General features: G+C 33.9%; 1 protein-coding gene across 1 annotated transcript in view; it reads left to right on the forward strand.

Annotated features, from left to right (window-relative positions):
- The window catches only part of ACVR1 (activin A receptor type 1), an 83,248-nt gene that overhangs the window by 57,816 nt on the left and 4,852 nt on the right, over positions 1-20,580 (forward strand). The window contains exons 7-8 of the mRNA XM_003763877.4: positions 1,720-1,995; positions 7,643-7,840. Of these exons, the coding sequence (XP_003763925.1) occupies positions 1,720-1,995; positions 7,643-7,840 (474 nt within the window). The remainder of the gene's footprint in view (positions 1-1,719; positions 1,996-7,642; positions 7,841-20,580) is intronic.

Genomic DNA, 20,580 nt, shown 5'->3' on the forward strand with positions numbered 1-20,580 from the left:
AGTCTGTAGTCTTGAATGATGGGCTTCTGGGTGCTATATCTTTATCAGTACCTTTTCAAAATAATACATAGCTGGGACTAATTACTGTACAGCTCTCTGTTTTATTTAAATTTCTTTTTTTTCCCAATTGCATGTAAAAACAATTTTTAATATTTAATAAAAATTCAAGTTTCAAATTCTTTCTCTTCCTCTCTTCTGTCTTTTATTGAGAGGACAAGCAATTTGATATCGGCTATACATACACAGTAATACAAATCATATTTTCTTGTTAGTCGTGTTAATAAAAAATATACCAAAAAATAAAAAGAAATAATGAAAGGAACAGAAAGTAAAAACAAAAAGTATGCTTCAATCTGTATCTAGATTCTGTTTCAGTTCTTTCTTTAGAGATGAGTAGCATTTTTCATTATAAGTCTTTCAGAATTGTCTTGGATCTTTGTATTGCTGAAAATAGCTAGGTCATTCATAATCGATAATCATACAATATTGACATGACTGAACACTGTTCTCTTGGTTCTGCTCACTTCATTTGTATCAGTTCATGTAAGTCTTGTATTCTAGTTCAGTCTGCAGCACAGCAGAGCTTGGAGTTCCTAATCAGCACAGTTCCCTCAAACTTCTTGAACTCAGACTTCCATTCTCTGTGCTGTGAGGGAGGTAAAAGTTCCTATGGTTGTGCTGAGACTACCTTTAAACCTAGCAAGCCCCAGGGCTCCCATCTAGTAACAACATAAGCAAGCAATACAGCTCCTAGCCTCCTACCTTCAAGGAACTCACATTCTAATTTGGGGGAGGATAACCCATGCCAAAAAAGAGCTGGAAATCAGGGCTAAGGAAAGGAGAGGGGAAGCTTTTGTAGTTAAAGTGCAAGAGTGATGATCAGAGGCCTGCTTGTGGGCAAGATGTGGCCAAAGATCACTTACAAGAGTCTCCTGGGACTCTTGTCCCTGAAGAGAAGTGAATTTAAGAAAATGGTTGACAATGTCATTGGATGGAGGAGGCATGATATGGTTTGGGATTAGATGGCTAGAAATTTAGATGGAGGCTTCATTCCAATCAAAAGAGGGTGGATGGGTCACCTATCAGGGCTTAGTTTAGAGTTCATCCTGTTTATTTGCTTCATCTGGTCACATTTTAATTGCTTTTCAAAAACACATCTTTAAGTATGTACCTGTGCTCCTGAAAATATTGTGATATTTTTATTGCTGTTGTTATAAGAATTGAGTTATTCTAGCTAGAATTTACATAGGGTTTTAAAGTTTGCAGAATGCTTAACAAATATCCCATTAATATCAGCTAAACCTGATATTGTCTTCTAAGGAACTTATAATATTGTTAACAGAATTTTATTTCATTGTAAATTATGTCTTTTCAAGAACATTTTAAAAATCAAAACAATTATATCTTTCTTTCCTTTTTAGATGTTTACATTTCGGGGGAATTACCACACAAAATTGAATTTTGATGAAGCCACCTTAAAATGATCATTTTTTGTTATGCTCATTTGTTTATCTTTGATAAATCTCTTTTTACTGATTAAATTATGCTTTGCAAATAATCAATCAATAACCATTTCCTAAACACCTATTTATTTTGTGTTAGGCACTGTGTTAAGCACTTATCTTGATGATTGTTCTTGGTGCTGCAAAAGAATTTAATGCAGAGCTTTCTTTGGTATCTTACCATTATTCTCATTTTCTTCCTATTTTCTTTCCTCAGGGTTCATTGCTTCAGATATGACATCAAGACACTCCAGTACTCAGTTGTGGTTAATTACACATTATCATGAAATGGGATCATTGTATGACTACCTACAGCTCACTACTCTGGACACAGTTAGCTGTCTTCGAATTGTGCTGTCTATTGCTAGTGGTCTGGCACATTTGCACATAGAGATATTTGGAACTCAAGGGAAGCCAGCTATATCCCACCGGGATTTAAAGAGCAAAAATATTCTTGTTAAGAAGAATGGACAGTGCTGTATAGCAGATTTGGGTAATTTGTTCTCATTTGTTGAAACTATTTTTAAAGTTCCTAATACTTTCTTCTTTATCTTTACAATACTTATTTTTTATTATTTAAAGAGTTGTCACCAAATTTGACTTCCACTAGAGGGCACTGTTCTAAAATATTTTTTTATTATTATTATTTTAAAGAAACACAAAAACTAAAAACTAAGTAATAATACCACACTCTTTCAAACAAATATATTTTTGGAATTTGATCAATTTTTTATTTTGCTGTTGTTAATTATTCTGTGATTAAAAATTTGGGTATCTTTTTTCCCTTAAAACCAACTATTTGTGAAATAATCATATTAGTCAAAATTGTATTATAATTCCAACCATTCACTAATTTCTCAGTAAATTTATTAAGCATCTACAGCATACTAGGCTCTGTCTTAGAGACTGAGGAAACAATGGCATAAATGAAATATTACTTATTTTCTAGGACTTTATCTTATTCTAACCAAGGGTAGATTAAGTCAAAGAATTGTTATTAAATTTTTGTATATATTAAAGGTAGTGTTGGAAGAATCTAAATACCAATTTACTCAGCAGTTTGAAATCTAATTTCTAAGGCATATACTTAGATCAGTAGTGACACATATGATTTTTTTAAGAGATCGTTTAAAAGACTTCTTTTTTTAATGTGAGCCTCTTGGTTTATATAGACTCATCGCTAGTAATCAGTTAACATTTTATTAAGCACCTTCTATTTGCCAGGCAATATGCTTGGATTTGGGGAAACAAAGAAAGGTAAAAGACAGTCTTTTCACTAACTAGGTATGGGGTGGGGGTGGGAGAGGGGAAAAATGATGAGGAGTTAGCATTGGAACTCTCCTTTAATGAATGATCTAGGAGGACTTCTTAATTTACCTTCCACCCTTTTCTATCAGAGGAAGAGAGGGTTCTTAGGTCTAGGGTGGTAGTGAAGAGATGTGAATTTCAGAGCTTATTTAGTTTTGCTGGAAGTTGAGTTACTAGAAACAGTGGTGAGATCCAGGAAATCTCTTTATCTTCATTGACACCTGCCCTCTTTTAGTATATAAATGAAAGACTTTGATCCAGTTCTAATCCTGAAGATGCATGCTACTTTTTGAACTTGAACCTGTGATTTCATTGGAGAAGGAATATTTCATGAGAAACTTTTTCTACCAAAACAGATGGACATTTAAACTGCCCCTAATAATCTTAACGACTTTTAATTTGGGGTCCATGAATTAGTTTTTTAAAAAAAATTTTTGGATAACTTAAATTGACTATTCCCTTCATTTTATACGTTGTAAAATATTCTGAGAAAAAGTCCTTAGACTTCATCGAACTATCAAAGAATGAAGTCCATGAGAATGCTTCTCAGCTTCAGCAAGATTTACTCAAATACCAGATTCTCCTCACTAACCCCAAAAAATGAGACCCCAAAAGTGTCAATCACAAATCTCTTTGAATTTGTGTTAATAAAGAAAGAACTTAATCCTTTAATCACATTTGTGAGTATTGTTGGAATTGGAGCAGCCTCCATATCCAGTATATTCCCATCTCAAAACTGATGTGATCATTACAGAAAGAAAAATCCAGAACCCTAAGGAAATATGAATTTTACAAGCATTAAAAATTTTTCATAATTCACCAAAAGTTGGAATCTGTTGAAGATCTACAGATTTTCAACAGCTGACCAAATGAAAGATCACTCCTTCTAAAGCACTCTCTATAAATCTAGTGGAAACATTTTTGCATTAGACTACTGAAACCAATACACAGAAGTGCTTCTGCTACATTTTTAGGGTTTCCCTACACTTTTTGGGTTCTGAATAAGAAATTCAATTTTGCTTTATAAGTGGCAAGCTTAGCAATATCTGCATAGTCCAAAAATAAAATTCTCATAATTTACTGTCTTGTTGCAAAGTTGAATTTTATATCATGTATGTAACTCATTATTCATGAAGATTTTTTGCAAAAAAAGGAAAGAAGTCCATGATAAAAAAGCTAAGAATCTCAGATCATAGAAGGTTACTTTGTTTCCTAGAAATTAGTGACACCTTCATAATAACCTACCTTAAGGTATGAATCTACATAAATTGTAACTTTTTTTGCATTAGGAAAAATTGAGTTTCAGATAATAATTATTTCATATGTATAGTTCAAAATTATTAGCTGATTTTGGCTACTTTTTATCTTGAGAGTTGAAATTCGCAATAATGATAGCATATTCTGTCATTTTATTTGGGGTTGGAGGATCATAGAAAACGGTATTGCAGAGATAATCTACAATATTCCTTGTCCTGAACTAGTGTTCTTTTACTTCATGCAGGTAATTCTAGCTCATGGTTGAGAATCAGTAAGCCTGCTTATGACTAAGGAACATTGAAAACACAATACATAGACCTGGATCTCTCATTTTTTCAAATTTCCTTCTCTGCTTTCTGGATTCTTCTTTGGCTCAGCTTTTCTTGACTCTCTATAGGTTTTTCCAGTACTTTGCTTTACCAGCTCCCAGTATTTCAAAGCTTTAATAATTTGGACAACACATTAGGGTATAACAACATTAGGATAGGGCAGGTTTTGAAGTAAGAGAGAGAGTAGTAACAATAAATATAAAAGATATTCTGCTTCTTTGGTGTTTACCTGAGAACAATCTCAAGAGTAGATACCAAATCAGTTATACCCCAATGAAAAGGAAGATTGTTCAACTTTGCTCAGTAAGTGAGCAAGTAAGATTTCAATAGTGAAATCATTACCTGGTATATTACCCAAGTTCCTAGTAATATTTTTATTTTGTTTTTAAATAATTGCAGAATTTTTTGGAGGCTATAACTGCTTTTACAGTACTAACTTTAAATCCATTGTCATTTTGGATAGGTTTACTTGATAGATATATAACTTGTTTTTTAACCAATGCATTATACCATCCTTGCAAATGCTCTTAAAGTGTACTGTTGAACACTTTACAAGGACCTTTAGTCTGTCAAAACATGCTAAATCCTTATATGCAAAGAGAAGAATAAACAGTTCTGTGAATCAGAAGAAAATTTCGAAGGGTCATGGTTATTTGGAGTCTTGTGATGGACAATAAAGACAGAAAACAAGTTGTTCATCTATTCTCTCTAGATTAGGGGTTACTTATCTTTTTTTTGTGTCATGGATCCCATTGGCATTCCAATGAAGTCCCTTTCTCAGAGAAACATTTTCAAACACATAGATTAAAATACATAGGATGACAAAAGAAGCCAATTATATCAAAATTGTTGTCAGTTGTTTTTTCTTAAAGAACAAGTTCATAGGTCCAGGTTAAGACTTTTGCTCTTGATGGACACAAACAAATGAGTCTCTGTGTATACACAGGGCTTCACAGTGAACTAGCAGTGCAATTTGATGAGGCAATTACACTCAGAGAATCAATAAATTTTAAACCCAGGAGAAATCATCGAGACCATCCAATATTTTAATTTTCCAGTTTAGGAAAAAAGTCCTTTTTTTAATTGAAAAAATTTGATATGTCAGGACAACTGATTTCCTTTAAAACAGATGACCTTGCTTTTATATAGCAGAGAAATTATTTTATCCAAAACTCCAGTAGATAATATTTATTATAAAGTAACAAAGGTCAAGTGGCTTTCTTCCTTCTTTGAGTAGATCTCAGAGGTCTTCAGATAGAGAAGGTTTAATGAACTGAGAAAGTTCTGAGGGGTATGATAATAAGTCCTTGTCAGAAGTCAACCTCCTTTCCCAGTGCCAGTTCTATCAGCCCCATAGTTATAGTAGTCTTGGGATTGAGGCAATAAGAAGTCTTTCTTCAATAGGACTATTGGTCATACTCTTATTGATACTCTTTCTTCCTTGTCCAGCTCTGGTAGAATCTTTGTGTGTCAATTCCACTTTTACTATCCCCACACAGTAACATAAAATAAGACACACTTAAAAGTGGAGGAATTTTGCAGCTCTTTTTCAAGTAAAGAAGCTATAAACTGGGATTGGAGTGAGGTATGAGAAGTTGTGTTTGCTGTTTTGGTTTAGTAATGAAGGAAATTATAAATACCTTAATTAGTGCTCTTCCAGAAGTGTGAAAGGCTCCTTGCAAGGCAGTTAACGAGGTCACTTGAGGTTCTTAAGCAATGGCTAATGATCACTTTTTGAATATCATGGAGAAAGATTTCAAGTTGGAAAATATGGCTTACCTAGTTTCTTCAGTTTCTTTAGATTGTGTGATTGTATGGTCATCATTCATGTAGAACTTGGGTAATCATATGTATGGGATAGAAAATGATATTGCCTTATCTCCTTTTCCTCTGAAAACTATGTATAAGATTAGATATCTAAAAAGGCAGCTAAGTGGAAGGTTATTAAAGAATTTCTAGCAAGCTTATAATAATTCATAAGAAAATTTAATATTCATCTTATCTGCCTTGTGATTTTTGTTTTATTTTATTTATGGTGTGGCTAGTTTACAAGTTTGGAGAAGAACTCTGGAAGGGGAAAGCTTCATAGTGGGATTATAAGTCTGGTGAAGGTTTATAAACCTGGTTGGTGGCTTGCAAGGAGGTTGTATTTCATCATTTAGTTCTATCACTAGGTTTTCCAGCTTACTAAAGCTGTAAGGACCTGCAGATGTCATTAAATTGAGAGATCATCCCAGCCAATGCTCAATGAGATGGTAGGAGGAAAAGCTCTATGCAGATGGTTTGCAGGATCCCTAAGGGAACATCCATCTACGGGAGATTTGAAGCATCTTGCAGCACTTTTTGTTCATTTGAACATTGTAGTATTTACTTCAAGACTGTTATTTTTTAATGAATACATGCATTGATGGGAATATTCAATTTAAAAAAAAAAAAACCTGCTTCTGATTTCTTGCAAGTAGTTTGACCAAAATAACTCATGGCACTAAAGGAAGTGCTTTAGTACAAATTAAGATGATAGTTTTGCTTTAAATAGGGGTCCAATTTAGATGCTTTCTGAACCATGAAGATTGAATGGAGTTGGGGTACATTTGTGTATTTCTTATTATTACTCAGATGAGTGAGACACCTGTCCCCTTTGAAAGTTGAAACAATAGTTGGCTCACCATGGCAACGCTAGCCCTCTCTAACTGGTGCCAAATTTCCTGAAGTTTTCCAAGTCACACAGTGTTCTCCATTTAAATGTTTAGAGACATTAAATTAGAGTGGGTATCATGGTGTGGAATGGGAGCTTGATTTGTCTCCTTGTAGGCCTCTTTGGGATGATTCCTAATATAAGACTGTCTTTCCTAAGGACTTAAAAAAAATCTTTATTTATTTGTCTGTCTATCTATCATCTATGTATCTTATTTCTATCTATTATCTATTGCATGTAGCTCATTTTGAGTTAGATTTATCTTTCTTGTTTTTTCCCCTCTTGCCATTTTTTACTCCTTTCTCTACACTATCTCCACACCATAGTTTTCTTACTCTTAAGATTTTAGAAAGTTTCCCTACTGCTGTATCTATTCCTTAAAGTCCACCATAGACAGTTCTTCATATATCTTAGCAGTGACACCTCAGAACCACAAGATGGCATTTTGGGATGGGGGTTCATTGGTGTAATCACAAATGCTTTGGCAGCCACCCAAGAGCAGATGGGTATCCTTGAAATAGAAATGATTCTCATTCTCTCCTTTGTTATAGGACTTGCAGTGATCCACTCCCAGACCAACAATCACCTAGATGTTGGAAACAACCCCCGTGTGGGTACCAAGCGCTACATGGCCCCTGAAGTCTTAGATGAAACTATCCAAGTGAACTGTTTTGACTCTTATAAAAGAGTTGACATTTGGGCCTTTGGACTGGTCCTGTGGGAGGTGGCCAGGCGAATGGTGAGCAATGGTAGGTACACTGTACATAGGCATAAAGAAAATCTTGATCTATCATTGAATGAATGCCTAAAAAAGTTATAAATGTACAGAATAGATGTACTCCTGGAAAGTTGTGATGAAAATGAATCCATGCTTTAAATGCACAAGTATTTTAAAGATTTATATGGCAAATATTTTTCTAATTTAAAAAAACATTTTTCTTTTATATAAGCTTGAATTTTAATATACTTAATTTGGTTAAAGTTAAGTACACTCATTTTTTAGGCCTTGAGGTATGTACATTAAAGGTCAGCTGGAATATATTGTAAAGAATATTGGTTTTAGTGTAAGAAGTCTTAGGTTTGAATCTTAGGTCTGCTTAATATCTGTGTAACCCTGGGTCAACTACTCCTTTTTGGTGGTCTCAGTTTCCTCATTATCAAACTGGACTTAGGCCTGATGACCTCTTCACATTCTTTCTAATTCCATATCCTGTGATGCTGATTTAGAATTTGCTCATACTTTTCCTGTAACTAACTCAAGTTCTTAAACCATATGTCATAAAGCATCTCATTAATATTTCTTAGAGACCTAATATTTTTTGCTAATTTTGTTTTTATATCAGATTTGTCAAAGTTTTTGAGTTAATGAAATTGTTGATTTAAAAAAAGTATCAAACTGATCACTATTTACATTTAGATTCAAATCAGAGGCATATATTTGTATCTCCCATAAGGCTTAACAACTTGGTACTTATGCAGTGAAATAGCTGCAGGGGTATCTGATCCTCTCTCATATGAGGAGTGATGTGCATTAGATACAAAATGTTTGGAAGAAATAGTTTTCTCCACAATGTGCTTATCTGTCTCAATGGGCATTTCACTTTACACATATAATAATGATAATGATGATAGTAGTGATTAATAATAATAATAATAACAACAACAATAACTAGCATTTATAATGTGCTTAGAGTTTGTAAACCATTTTATGCTTATTAAATCATTTGGTACTCCTAACATTCCTATGAAAAAGAAGCTACTCTCATCACCATTTTATAGATGAAGAAAGGAGACCTTGTTAAATGACTTGCCAATAGCCCCACAACTGGTAAATGTCTGAGAGAGGGTTTGAATTCATGTCTTCATGACTTTTATATCCAACAGTTTCCTACTGTGCCACTTAGTCCAAAGAATGGGACAAATTTTTGAGTATTTAGACATCACTTTTTAGGCTTTAAAAATAATATAGATTTCTTCTTACTCCCCTCTCCCCCATCAAATTACATTAACAGGCATTTATTAAATGTCCCATTACTTTCCAGGACTAGATTTTAGAGATTCAAAGAAAATTAAAAACTAAAAAAAATCACAATAACAGTGAACAATCTGAAGACCTTTGGCCTGTCTTAATTTGCATGGTGGTTGTAGAGAAACTTTAGTTGTTCTTTTGAGGGAAGTTTAAGCGGGGCAGTCTTTATTGTGTTAGAGCCAGCAACTAGACTAGTTAAGGCAGGCATGCTATGCTGATATACAGATTTTTAACTAGAAATCTATCTAGTTTAAAGAAACCTATTCAGAGAATATTGGTTATGTCTATCAGATTAAATATAAACAACCAGGAATATTATTTGATAGCCTTGTTTTTTTAACACTATTTTTTTTTTTTTTTTAAGGAAGTCATGAACATTTTCTTGGTAATTGGTGTTTCTCAATCAGTATTTGGAAGCTTTTGAGTTGCAATTCATGTCACTTAGGTGCCTTGAGAATTGTTTGCAATAAGGTCTTGTTTTGCTGATCTTTAAATTCTGAACTTTGTCTCTAATTGCACATTGACTAGATTTTCATTCCCTCTTCCCTCCAAATGATTTCTGAGCACCATTGGCACTGGAAATCCAATACCAATTCATTTGTCCTAGTGGCAGGTTTGTTGAAAGAGTAGTGTTATAACACATTCTGTGTCAGGTAAACTAATTCTCCTTAAAACTGTAAGGAAGTTGACATTTCCAAGACCAGCAAAATAGCTTTTCTAACTATTGATATTTATCCTTTAATCTACTTGAGCATTTGTTTTGGAAGCTTGATGGAAACAGTTTTGGATTTCTTGCCTTCTGTGAACTCAAGTCACTAACCCTATTCCTGTGGGACAAATAAAACCCCCAAATATATGAAGAGTTTTGTTATTGTTAATTCACATTATTCTGAAATTCAGATCTTTGGATCTAGATAGCTTGAATTTTTAACATAAATTCAAACAAAATTTATGTGATTATCATGGGTTTTTTATTATTATTATTATTTTTTGGAGGGAAGGTAGAAAATAAGGTTGTAGCCAATAGTTTCTCTTCCTTCATTTAGATTTCTTTTTTACACTCATATTTTTGTGGAATTCAGCCTTGCCCATGATTCAATTTGTAAGAAAAAAAAGAAGAGATCTCTTAAAGAGGTTATTTAAATTAAGCTATTGTATTTATTATAGCTTTATGCTTTACATAGATAAGTTTTATGCAACCATAATACTCATTTAGTAATGATAATATAGGGAGTAAGGATTTACTGGGCCTGTGATTTCATAGGTTAGGGAACTCCTATGTGAGGAAATTCCTCCATTATTGTAAATGAGTACTTTCTCTGCAATTTATAATCTTGAAGAATTCTCTAGAATGTGGAAATCATAATAGTATAATAATAGTTAACATTTATATGTTGATTTTTATCTCACAAATGCCCTGTGAGTAGGTGCTATTATTATCTCCATTTAATAGATAATGAAATTGATCAGGACTAAACGATAGGATTTGCCCAGGATTTCACAGTTAGTAAGAATCTGAAGCTTAACTTGATCTCAGGTTTTTCCCAATTATAAATTCAGCATTCCACTTACTGTATTACAAAGTGTCACTTCAAATAAATATTCCTTCCTCACGACCTGTGGTGCATGCAGACATACACACACATACACACACACACACACACACACACACACACACACACCCATTGAAACTTTTCAGTTTTATTTTTTTTATTGAAGCTTTTTATTTTCAAAACATATGAAGAATAATTTTTCAACATTGACCCTTGCAAAACCTTGTTTTCCAATTTCCCCCCTTTCCCCTATCCCTTTCCTAGATGGCAAGTAATCCAGTGTTAAATATGGTAAAAATGTATGTAAATTGAATATAGGCATACATATTTATATAATATTCTTGCACAAAAAAAGAAAATCTGATCAAAAAGGAAGGAAAATGAGAAAGAAAATAAAGTTCCAGAAAACAACAACAAAAGAAGTGAAAATGCTATGTTGTGATCCACACTCAGTTCCCACAGTCCTCTCTCTCCAGGTGTAGATGGCTATCACCATCACAACATCATTGGAACTGGTCTGAATCATCTCATTGTTGAGAAAAGCTACATATTGAAATTTTTATTATAGCTTTTTTTTTTTTTTTAACTTTTCTCTTTCAATTATAATTAAAATGGAAATTGACGAAAGTTCGAGGGGGGAGATAATGGTTTGGGAGTCTTCTATCTCTGTGGAAGTGATAATTAAAGCCATATTATGTACATGAAATTACCAACTAGTAAATTTTTAAGTACCTATCATGTACTAGGCACCGTGCTAAACTCTAGGAGTAGAGTAAGCTAAAAATTAATCCCCATTCTCTCTCTCTTTTTTTTTGATTTAATAGCCTTTTATTTACAGGTTATATGTATGGGTAACTTTACAGTATTGACAATTGCTAAACCTCTTGTTCCAATTTTTCCCTTCCTTCCCCTCACTCTCTCCCCCAGATGGCAGGATGACCAGTAGATGTTAAATATATTAAAATATAAATTAGATACACAATAAGTATACATGACCAAACCGTTATTTTGCAAAATACAAATTTTTTTTTGTACAAAAGAATCGGACTCTGAAATATTGTATAATTAGCCCGTGAAGGAAATCCAAAATGCAGGTGGGCAAAAATATAGGGATTGGGAATTCAATATAATGGTTTTCAGTCATCTCCCAGAATTCTTTTGCTGGGAGTAGCTGGTTCAGTTCATTACTGCTCCATTGGAACTGATTTGGGTCATCTCATTGCTGAAGATGGCCAGGTCCATCAGAATTGGTCATCATATAGTATTGTTGTTGAAGTATATAATGATCTCTTGGCCCTGCTCATTTCACTCAACATCAGTTCATGTAAGTCTCTCCAGGCCTTTCTGAAATCATCCTGTTGGTCATTTCTTACAGAACAATAATATTCCATAATATTCATATACCACAGTTTATTCAGCCATTCTCCAGTTGATGGGCATCCACTCAGTTTCCAGTTTCTGGCCACTACAAAGAGACTTGCCACAAACATTCGTGCATATACAGGTCCCTTTCCCTTCTTTATAATCTCTTTGGGATATAATCCCATTAGTAACACTGCTGGATCAAAGGGTATGCACAGTTTGATAACTTTTGAGCATAGTTCCAGATGAGCATAGCCTTTTAAATATTTGATGGAGCCTTGTCCTTTAAACTATCTTCAATGAAATAATCATTTTGTTTTATTTATTTCAGTTTTAAAATGAATTTTTAGTTTCTGGGCCAGGTATAAAAATTGATGTCCAGATATTTCCCATTGACTAATAATAGGTCTCAAGTTCCTATAAATTCTAAAATCTCTAAATCAAATTCCTGATATTCCTCTAAATAAGTATAGTCTAGTCAGCAAACATTTAATAAATTCCATTTGGATCTTGAAAGTGTTTAACTGTGCCTTCCAGTTTTTAGCCTTTGTACTTGATTGCTGCTGAAGAAACAGTAGATGAGATAGGGAAGCTATATATATATATATATTTTTTTTTTTTTTGCAGGTATGAAGAAATTTTAGCAGGTTGTGTGATTAGTCTCAGCAAGTTTATCCTCACCTAAGCCAAATAGTCAATTCCAAAGTAGATAGATCAAATGCCTTTCTAGGCAGTGTTCTTGTTTTGATTTTCCTGATATAATCAAGCAGCTCTTTCCATATCACTCACAAACATAAAAAAAGGGGAAACTTGTTATGCAGATTTCTCCCCTACTTCCACCTACTCCTTTTGTATTTTGTCCATTGTTTTTTTTAATCAGCAAAGCATCATAAGAGGGCACTGGTCCTCTGGCCTGCTTGGTACTCTGACAACTAAGAAGTGATATTTCCCCCTTGATTCCTGAAAGGATCATTTACTACTTTGTAACTGGCATTAATTGATTATTTATTTGATTATGCTTTGACTGAAACTCAAGGGCTGACTTTCCTAAGAATTTGTATTTTAAGCTGTTTATCTCCAACTATGGAATGAAACAAAAGGCATTTCATTAAATTCAGCAGATATTTAGTAAGCTCATGCAAAAACCATTCTGATTCTACTAAGGCAAAAACTAAAGGGATTTTGTCTTACATTAAATATATTTCAATCAACAGTTTACTGTGGGGGTGGAAAGAAAGATTTTTTTTAGATATGCAGTGGTCTTAGTATTTTCCCTTGACCCTAGAATTTTAACCAGAGCCTGCTCTTGGAGACAGTACTCTAAAAGGATGCAGATCACATCCTTGCCCATCTGGTACAATGCTTCTTATGACTTTCCCAGTTTGTCATGGGAGTTCATCCACCATGGTCAAAGCCTTCTTTGCTTCTCCCTAACATTGTCAGGTTGATTAAATCACTGAGTTTTTTTAAGATGGAGGAGAAAGAGACTAGTATTAAGCCTTTACTTACCAGCCTCCCTTAATACAATTTCTAGTATGATTCAAGAACATTTATTATGTATTTACTCTGTGCTGAATTCTGTTAATTGATGGGGGAGAAAATATTTCCTAGAAGACATACGTGTGTGTGTATAAATAATAAATATATGCATTCTATCTTTATTTCATCTATCTATAACCAGGTTTTGTGAGGAAAACATAAATGTTGAGTGTAAAGGTTAGCAGGGTTCCTATATAATGCAATAATAATTTAAGATAAAATCATTGATAAGATAATGCTACTTTTGGTCATTCATCTTTAGTAGTTGGAAAAAGAAGGATTTTAATAGGAGAATAACATCTCAATATTAGTATGAAAGTAATTTTAACTTCACAGACCCCCAGAAAGAAAGAATTTCTAGGATTCTGAGGGGTCCTCAGACCCCATTTTGAGAATTTCTGGCATAGTAGCTAGAGAGCTGGTCTTAAAGTCAGGAAAATCCAATTCAAACCCAGCTTCTGTCGCTTCTGGTCTGTGTGATTCTATGTAAGTCACTTAACCTTCTTTGGTAACTTTAAGATTTAAGAATCTTAAGAGGAAGTTGCTAAAGAAAGTTTCCTTTTCCAAGAATTCTGTACACCAGTGAAATCACTAGAACAGCTTATCATCTTTCTCTTCTTCCCTAGTAATAAGTGGTGGCCAGAAGTATACAAGTTGTTATTCCTTGACCCATACAGTTTACAATCTGATTATCACCTCCTTCTAAACTTCTTTTTATGAGACTTAATTATTCTATTGGCTTCTACATCATGCTAATTCATATAGTCATTTCCTTCCTTCCCTCAAGGAATTTAAATTCTAAAGAAAATAAAACAAAACAAAAGTAAAAGGATCTGAAAAGTGCTTTTGGGGTGGAGAAAAGATAAGAAAATTGTTCTCAGTGTCAGAAGATGGTCTGGTTAGAAGTAAACATGGCCAGCATGAGTAATTCTTAAAATGGAGGTTCTGGGAAAAAACTTAGCTATCAGAAAAGGAAGTCTAGGGGTAGAGTCCATGTCACAGTGGGCTGTGACCATTGAGAAATATAGTGGGGAGAAGATGGAGAACTGGGAGATATTTATCTGGAATAGGAATCAGGTTATTTGCATACATAATACTCTAAAGTTTGCAAAGTACTTCATATCAGCCTTTTGAGGTAAGCATTGTAGGTATTTATTATCCCCATTTTGCAGAGGGTTGGCTTTGGCACAAGGGCTTGTGAAAAACCATTTCTAATTAACCTTTGATTCTGCCTGAGAACTGCTTGTCCTTCCCATTCTCCAGCACAATGAGTTGAGTTATGGAAACCATGACAACTCTTATTTCCTCTTCAGCAAGTTACTATCCAATATGTTACACTGGTTTAGCTCAATCATGTTTCATTTTTCAAAAAACCCAATTGAAGGAAAGACTTGTGCCAGGAACATTCCATTTAAAGTATTTAGAATACCTATTTTGGTTCATTCAATTATTTATACTTGGTGGTAAACATTCAGCTATAGGAATTAGGTTCAAAGTCACCATAACCTTAATACAAATTGGGGCACAGAATTGCCTGTGATTTTGAAATAAGATGTGTGGATTTTATGTAGTCATGAATGACATTCTGAAACCTGCCCTAGGGAAATAATAAAAATGTCATAGTCATATAGTTAATCATCAATCATTTATTAAGTATCTGCAATGTTTTAGATACTGTGCTAAGTACTGGGATATGAAAAGAGGCAAAAACAAAGCAGTCAATCCCTGCTTTCAGGAACATACAGCCTAATGGGGGGGGAACATCATGCAGACAACCATGGCCAAAGAGAATATGGACAGATAAATCAGGAAGTGATCTCAGGAGAAAGACACTAGTTTTGTTTTTTTGTTTGTTTGTTTGTTTGTTTTTTAGAAGGTAGGATTTTCACTGTGACTTGAAGGAAACTAGGGAAGCCATAAGATAGAGATAAGTAGGGAGAGCATTGGAAGCATGGAGAATAGCCAGTGAAAATGAAGAGACACAAAACTCCATAGATATGAAATGTTGTGTTTGAGGAACAGAAAAGAGGCCAAAGTTGCTATACTGCAGGATACTGAGAGGGGAGTAAGATTTTAAAAGACTAGAAAGGTGGAAAGGGCCCAGGTTATAAGAATGTTTGAAAGCCAAAATGAGGATTTTAATATTTGATCCTGGAATCAGGGAACCATTGTTGTGTGTGAATAGGGAGCCATTGCTGTTTATATAGCACTTCTTTTATTTCATCTTTTAAACAAGTCTGTGAAGTAGTTATTGCAAGCAAATATTAGTCCCATTTTACAGGTGAGAAAGCTGAGGATCAGGGTAGTGATCTATTTAAAGTTCCATTGCTTGTATTTTTGTCAGTAAATTAATAAACATTTATTAAATGTTCCTTATGTGACAGGGATGTAAACAAAGGCAAAAATATACCTTCCAATCTGAAGGAATTCACATTCTGATATTAATGATAAAATCCAGCATGTACCTTGCCTGGCAGGTAGCAGAATAAAATGCCTCCTGTAGGGTAGTTATAGTCAGAGTAATTTCATAGCATATGATTCTTTGGATCTTGTCTCATCAGTGTCACCAGTGAGGCAGTGGTTCTCAACAGAGACATGACATGAATCATTTCTCCATCCATCTGTTTAGTGAAGTCATTACTGTAATACCCATTGGGTTCTTAGAGGCAGAATGAGTAAACAAACCTCATTATTTTGATGTACCTTACCATCATACAGTACTCTTCAACTGAGTAAAGACTTCAGGATAATTAAGCCCAATATATTTTAATAGTGGTCTAATTATCTTTAACTTTGTTTTTAAGATCTCTTTTCTAGGTAAATGTATCCATAGTTTATAACAACCACAGAGAAATAAACAAAAATCAGCCAGTTATAGTAGCTGAGTGTCATTGATATTATTTTGTGAGGAATGGGATATTTATTCATTTTTTATGATATTTTTCTTTGTCCTTCCTGTTCAGATTTTGAAATATGAAAAATGTCAGCACATCCTAGTAAACATTCAACAGTTGCTTTTCTAGCAACCAATTAAATTTATAGATTTTTTTTTTCCCAGAATGTTTTTATTTCCTTCCCTGGAAATTTCAGTAACCCAATGCATTACTATCTCCTTCCACAGATAGTTGTTACTTTTTTTTTTACTTTTACTTTTACTTTAAGCTATACTTCTGTTTTCCATTTTACAAACATTCTATTTTTTTTTTTTTTTTTTACTATTTCAGCTGTATCTAGTTGTTAAGAAATAGAGATGTCCTTTGGAGGATAAAAAAGATGCAATAGAGGGGGGCTAAATAATAAGGTAATGTGGGTATTTGAAATCCATATATAATTCCAAACAATAGTCCTGCTCTTTGCCCCAAAACATCCAAATGAATAGGAGAATTATTTGTAGTTCACTTTCTTCCCTCTTGGGGAGATCTTGATGACCTTTGTCTGAATAGACCCAAGAGAGAAAACCAAGAAGGACAATGAAGAAAAATAGACCAATAACTTCACCAGCTGATTATTCAGTCTGCGAAAAATTGGGAGTGGTTGTGTGTATTTGATTTTAAAACTGCTGTTGACTTCTAAAGATTCCAGGAGTATTCTGGGTCTTGCCTTGCTTAAAGTTACTTATTATAAAAAAACCTTTAAAAACAATATTAGTAATAGTTTCTTTCTACACCCCCACACACTTCAATATGATGACAAAACATATAAACACATAAATAAGATAATTTCTTGTGATGAAAATGGTTGCCCAATGTGACTCAAGTGGGACAAGGAAAATAGAATGCAATTTCAGCCCAAATCCAAAGCCATGCTTTTGATGAGCTCTTTTTATTTTACATTGTACTCACATACTGAAAGCCTTCTGAGAAGACTCCTGACATCTGGAGCTAATAGTATTTAATGTGCCAGCTGCTGTAGATAAATATAATAGGATCGTTGGTATGTTCTGGGTACACTGCCTGGAAGGTACATTAAGGTCTTCGTCATACAAGAAGCTTTTATTTAACTGTAAGCTCTAATAAAGAGAGTTTTAAATGATCTATGTCCTTGGTTTCTCTGCCATCTTTTTCTAGGACATATACATCCAAATCAGCAATGAAGAATTAGAGAAAAGTCCTTTAGAGCTACTCAGGTTTTGTTGCTCTGGCAACAAGATAAGGAATAAGTCTAGATTTGTTTTACATTGTTAACTGCCCCTCAGTCCCTGGGTTCAATCTTGAGCTTTCTGTCCATGTCATTTAAGGAGATTGCTAGGGATGCCTTGACAATACTGTCCTGCCAAAAAAGGAGGCTGTGACTTGCTTGGGTCTCATTTAAATCACTCCCCCTCTTGCTGTTATGGAGAGACCTTTGGGACATAAGTCAACATTGTGTGGTCTAAGCCAATTCTTCACTAACTAGTAGTTAAGTAACTTAATTAAATTAAAATTTGAGTAAGACAAATTACTTCATCTCTTTGGATTAAGCATTCAAACTTCTCAAACAAAAGAATCTATGACCTTGAAAATGTAACCTTTGATTATGAGATCTTTGGTATTCCATTTCTTCATATAAGTTAAAAATGAACAAAACTATTATTTTATTGTGTAGTTTATTGAAACGTTTGTAGTGCTTTAACTCCTGTTTGATTCATTACCCTGGAGGTAAGACATCTATTATGAGGGGAGAGACAGAGAAAGACAGAGACAGAGAGAGACAGAGACAAAGACATGGAGGAAGATAAGGAGATGTGTCTAGGTATAATGTCAAGCTCTTGGTTCTAGAAGGAACAGGGTCAGCAATACTTTATCTTAGAAGGACTAGTCTTTTTATTAACTGCTAATGTTTTGTCCTGGTTTTGTTTTCCATGCCAGAGAAGCAAACTAAAATAATCAACTGTTCCATGTTAGGAGGAGAGGGAACTAGCAGGTGTAGTTAACTTATTTGCAAGTTTGTTACTTGTAAATTTGACTTTTTGAAAGAATTTTGAAGTTTGCAAATTATAGGAGATTGAAGAGATAAATAAATTGTATTTTTATGGTTCTTCCATGTAAGCTATTTTATTATATTGTGTAAAGCACTTTGCAAATCTTAAAGAACTATTATAAATTCTAGGTCAATGTTATTTGACACTAACCCTGTATATAGTAGACCACTTCTCGATATTATTAAATCCATTTACTAAAATCCAACTATATCATTTTGTGCATTTGACATCTTTCTTTTTTAATAAACCCACTTACATTATCAGCATTTTTACTATATCAATATCAGTCTAGCAGCAAGAGACAGAGAAATATTTCTGTTACTGTTTTTTGAGAATTAAGTGAATTAAGCCCAAAGTCATACAGCTAGGAAGTGGTGTGAAAATGATTTCTGAGACTGGATTTGAAATCAGATTCTTCTGAATTCAGGGCTAGCACTCTATCCATTGTACCGTCTAGCTTCCCCTATTTGACATCTTTTATCAGATGTAAGCTGATATAACCATCTTCCCAGCTACAGAATCTCTGGGTCCAAAAGTAAATGAATTCTGATGATACCTAGTCTTCAGGCCAGTTTTTAAATAGGCAGTATGCCTTCTTGCCCCTAGCCAAAGAAAGGGGGATAGAAGCCAGATTGACCACAGTTACCCATTTGATCTGTCAGATAATTCAATTGTAATTTTGACCTAGGTATCAGATCATCACTTAATTATTTGTTGTGTCCCTAGAGGGCTGTCTTTTATTTATTTAGTTGGTTTCTTTCTGTTGATAAAGGCAGGATATCAGATTAGATTTCCTGACATTTTTTAACTAAAACATTTTAACTAAAATGTTGCAAGTATGTCCCATTATAATCTGTTGAAGATTTGCTAGGAAAGGCTTTTAATCAGAGTATTAGAGGTTACAAATGGACTTACTTATTGGACTTGGCAGGTCAGATAGCTGATTTGGAGAAAATCAGAGAACAGAAGCAATTATAATTCCTATGTCCTTCAAGTTCTGGTTCAGATTTCAATATATATGGATAGTATTGACTTAGTATTGGCTTTGGAAGATCTGAACTCAAATCTTGCCCCCACACCTCAGATACTCTTGATAGTTTGTGACCCTAGACAAGGCACTTAATCTCTCTCTTACTCAGTTTCCTCTTTGGTAAAATGCTCACGAAAACAGCATTGTTTTTGACGTTTTTTTTTTTTAAGAAAATATAATTTACTATATCCCATTTTTTCTTTTTAATTCTTTTGGGGGGGGGTTGCCATGTAGGAATAATGATACATAAATTCAAGTGAAATGTACAGTAATGCTATCACTATTAAATCCTTGTTTATTTGACAATTGAAAAACAGACTTGAAGAATTTCAAGTTGTTTAGAGGTTTGAACAGTTTTTGAATCACTCTCTGCTCACCTTATTTTGCAACAATTTCTACTAAAGTACTGTTCTTATGCCTGATTGTAGTGTGGAGGTGACCCTAACCTGCAGAATACAAGTTCTAACACAGAGCTAGCAGCTCTTGAGTAGATTCCTGGCAATGTGTCTTTGAGGATTTGTCCAGCTAAATCAAGCAAGGCTCTTCACCGGGATGGGCATTCTATGAAAACATTGCTCAGAAGGCTTACTGTTTGCACAAGCTTTGCATGAGAGGTGTGAGGATAAGGTGGGGGGGGGGGATGTTGTTTGCTTACATACTTTCCCTCCCTCTATTTTCTTATGTCCATAGTTGTTTTTTGTCACATCCATAACAAGAATGTGAGCTTCTTGAGTTGTTTTTTTTTTGTATTCCTAGCACTTAATACCACACCTGACACATGTTAATAAGCACTTATTAATTTAATATCACAGACCCACTGGTATAGTTTAGTTTTCTTTTTATTACCCTTTTTATTTTCCTCCTCAAATTAATAATGTTATTAATAAATTCCATTTTATTTTCTTTTTAATACAATAATAGAATATTACTGCATTCTATTGTAAATATTTCTGTTCATTATTTATTTATTATTGTGACTCTCTTCTACTTTCTTGAGAGCCAATGAGATCTAGTAG

This window comes from Sarcophilus harrisii, chromosome 3 (assembly GCF_902635505.1).
Source record: "Sarcophilus harrisii chromosome 3, mSarHar1.11, whole genome shotgun sequence".
Classification (NCBI taxonomy): Eukaryota; Metazoa; Chordata; class Mammalia; order Dasyuromorphia; family Dasyuridae; genus Sarcophilus; species Sarcophilus harrisii.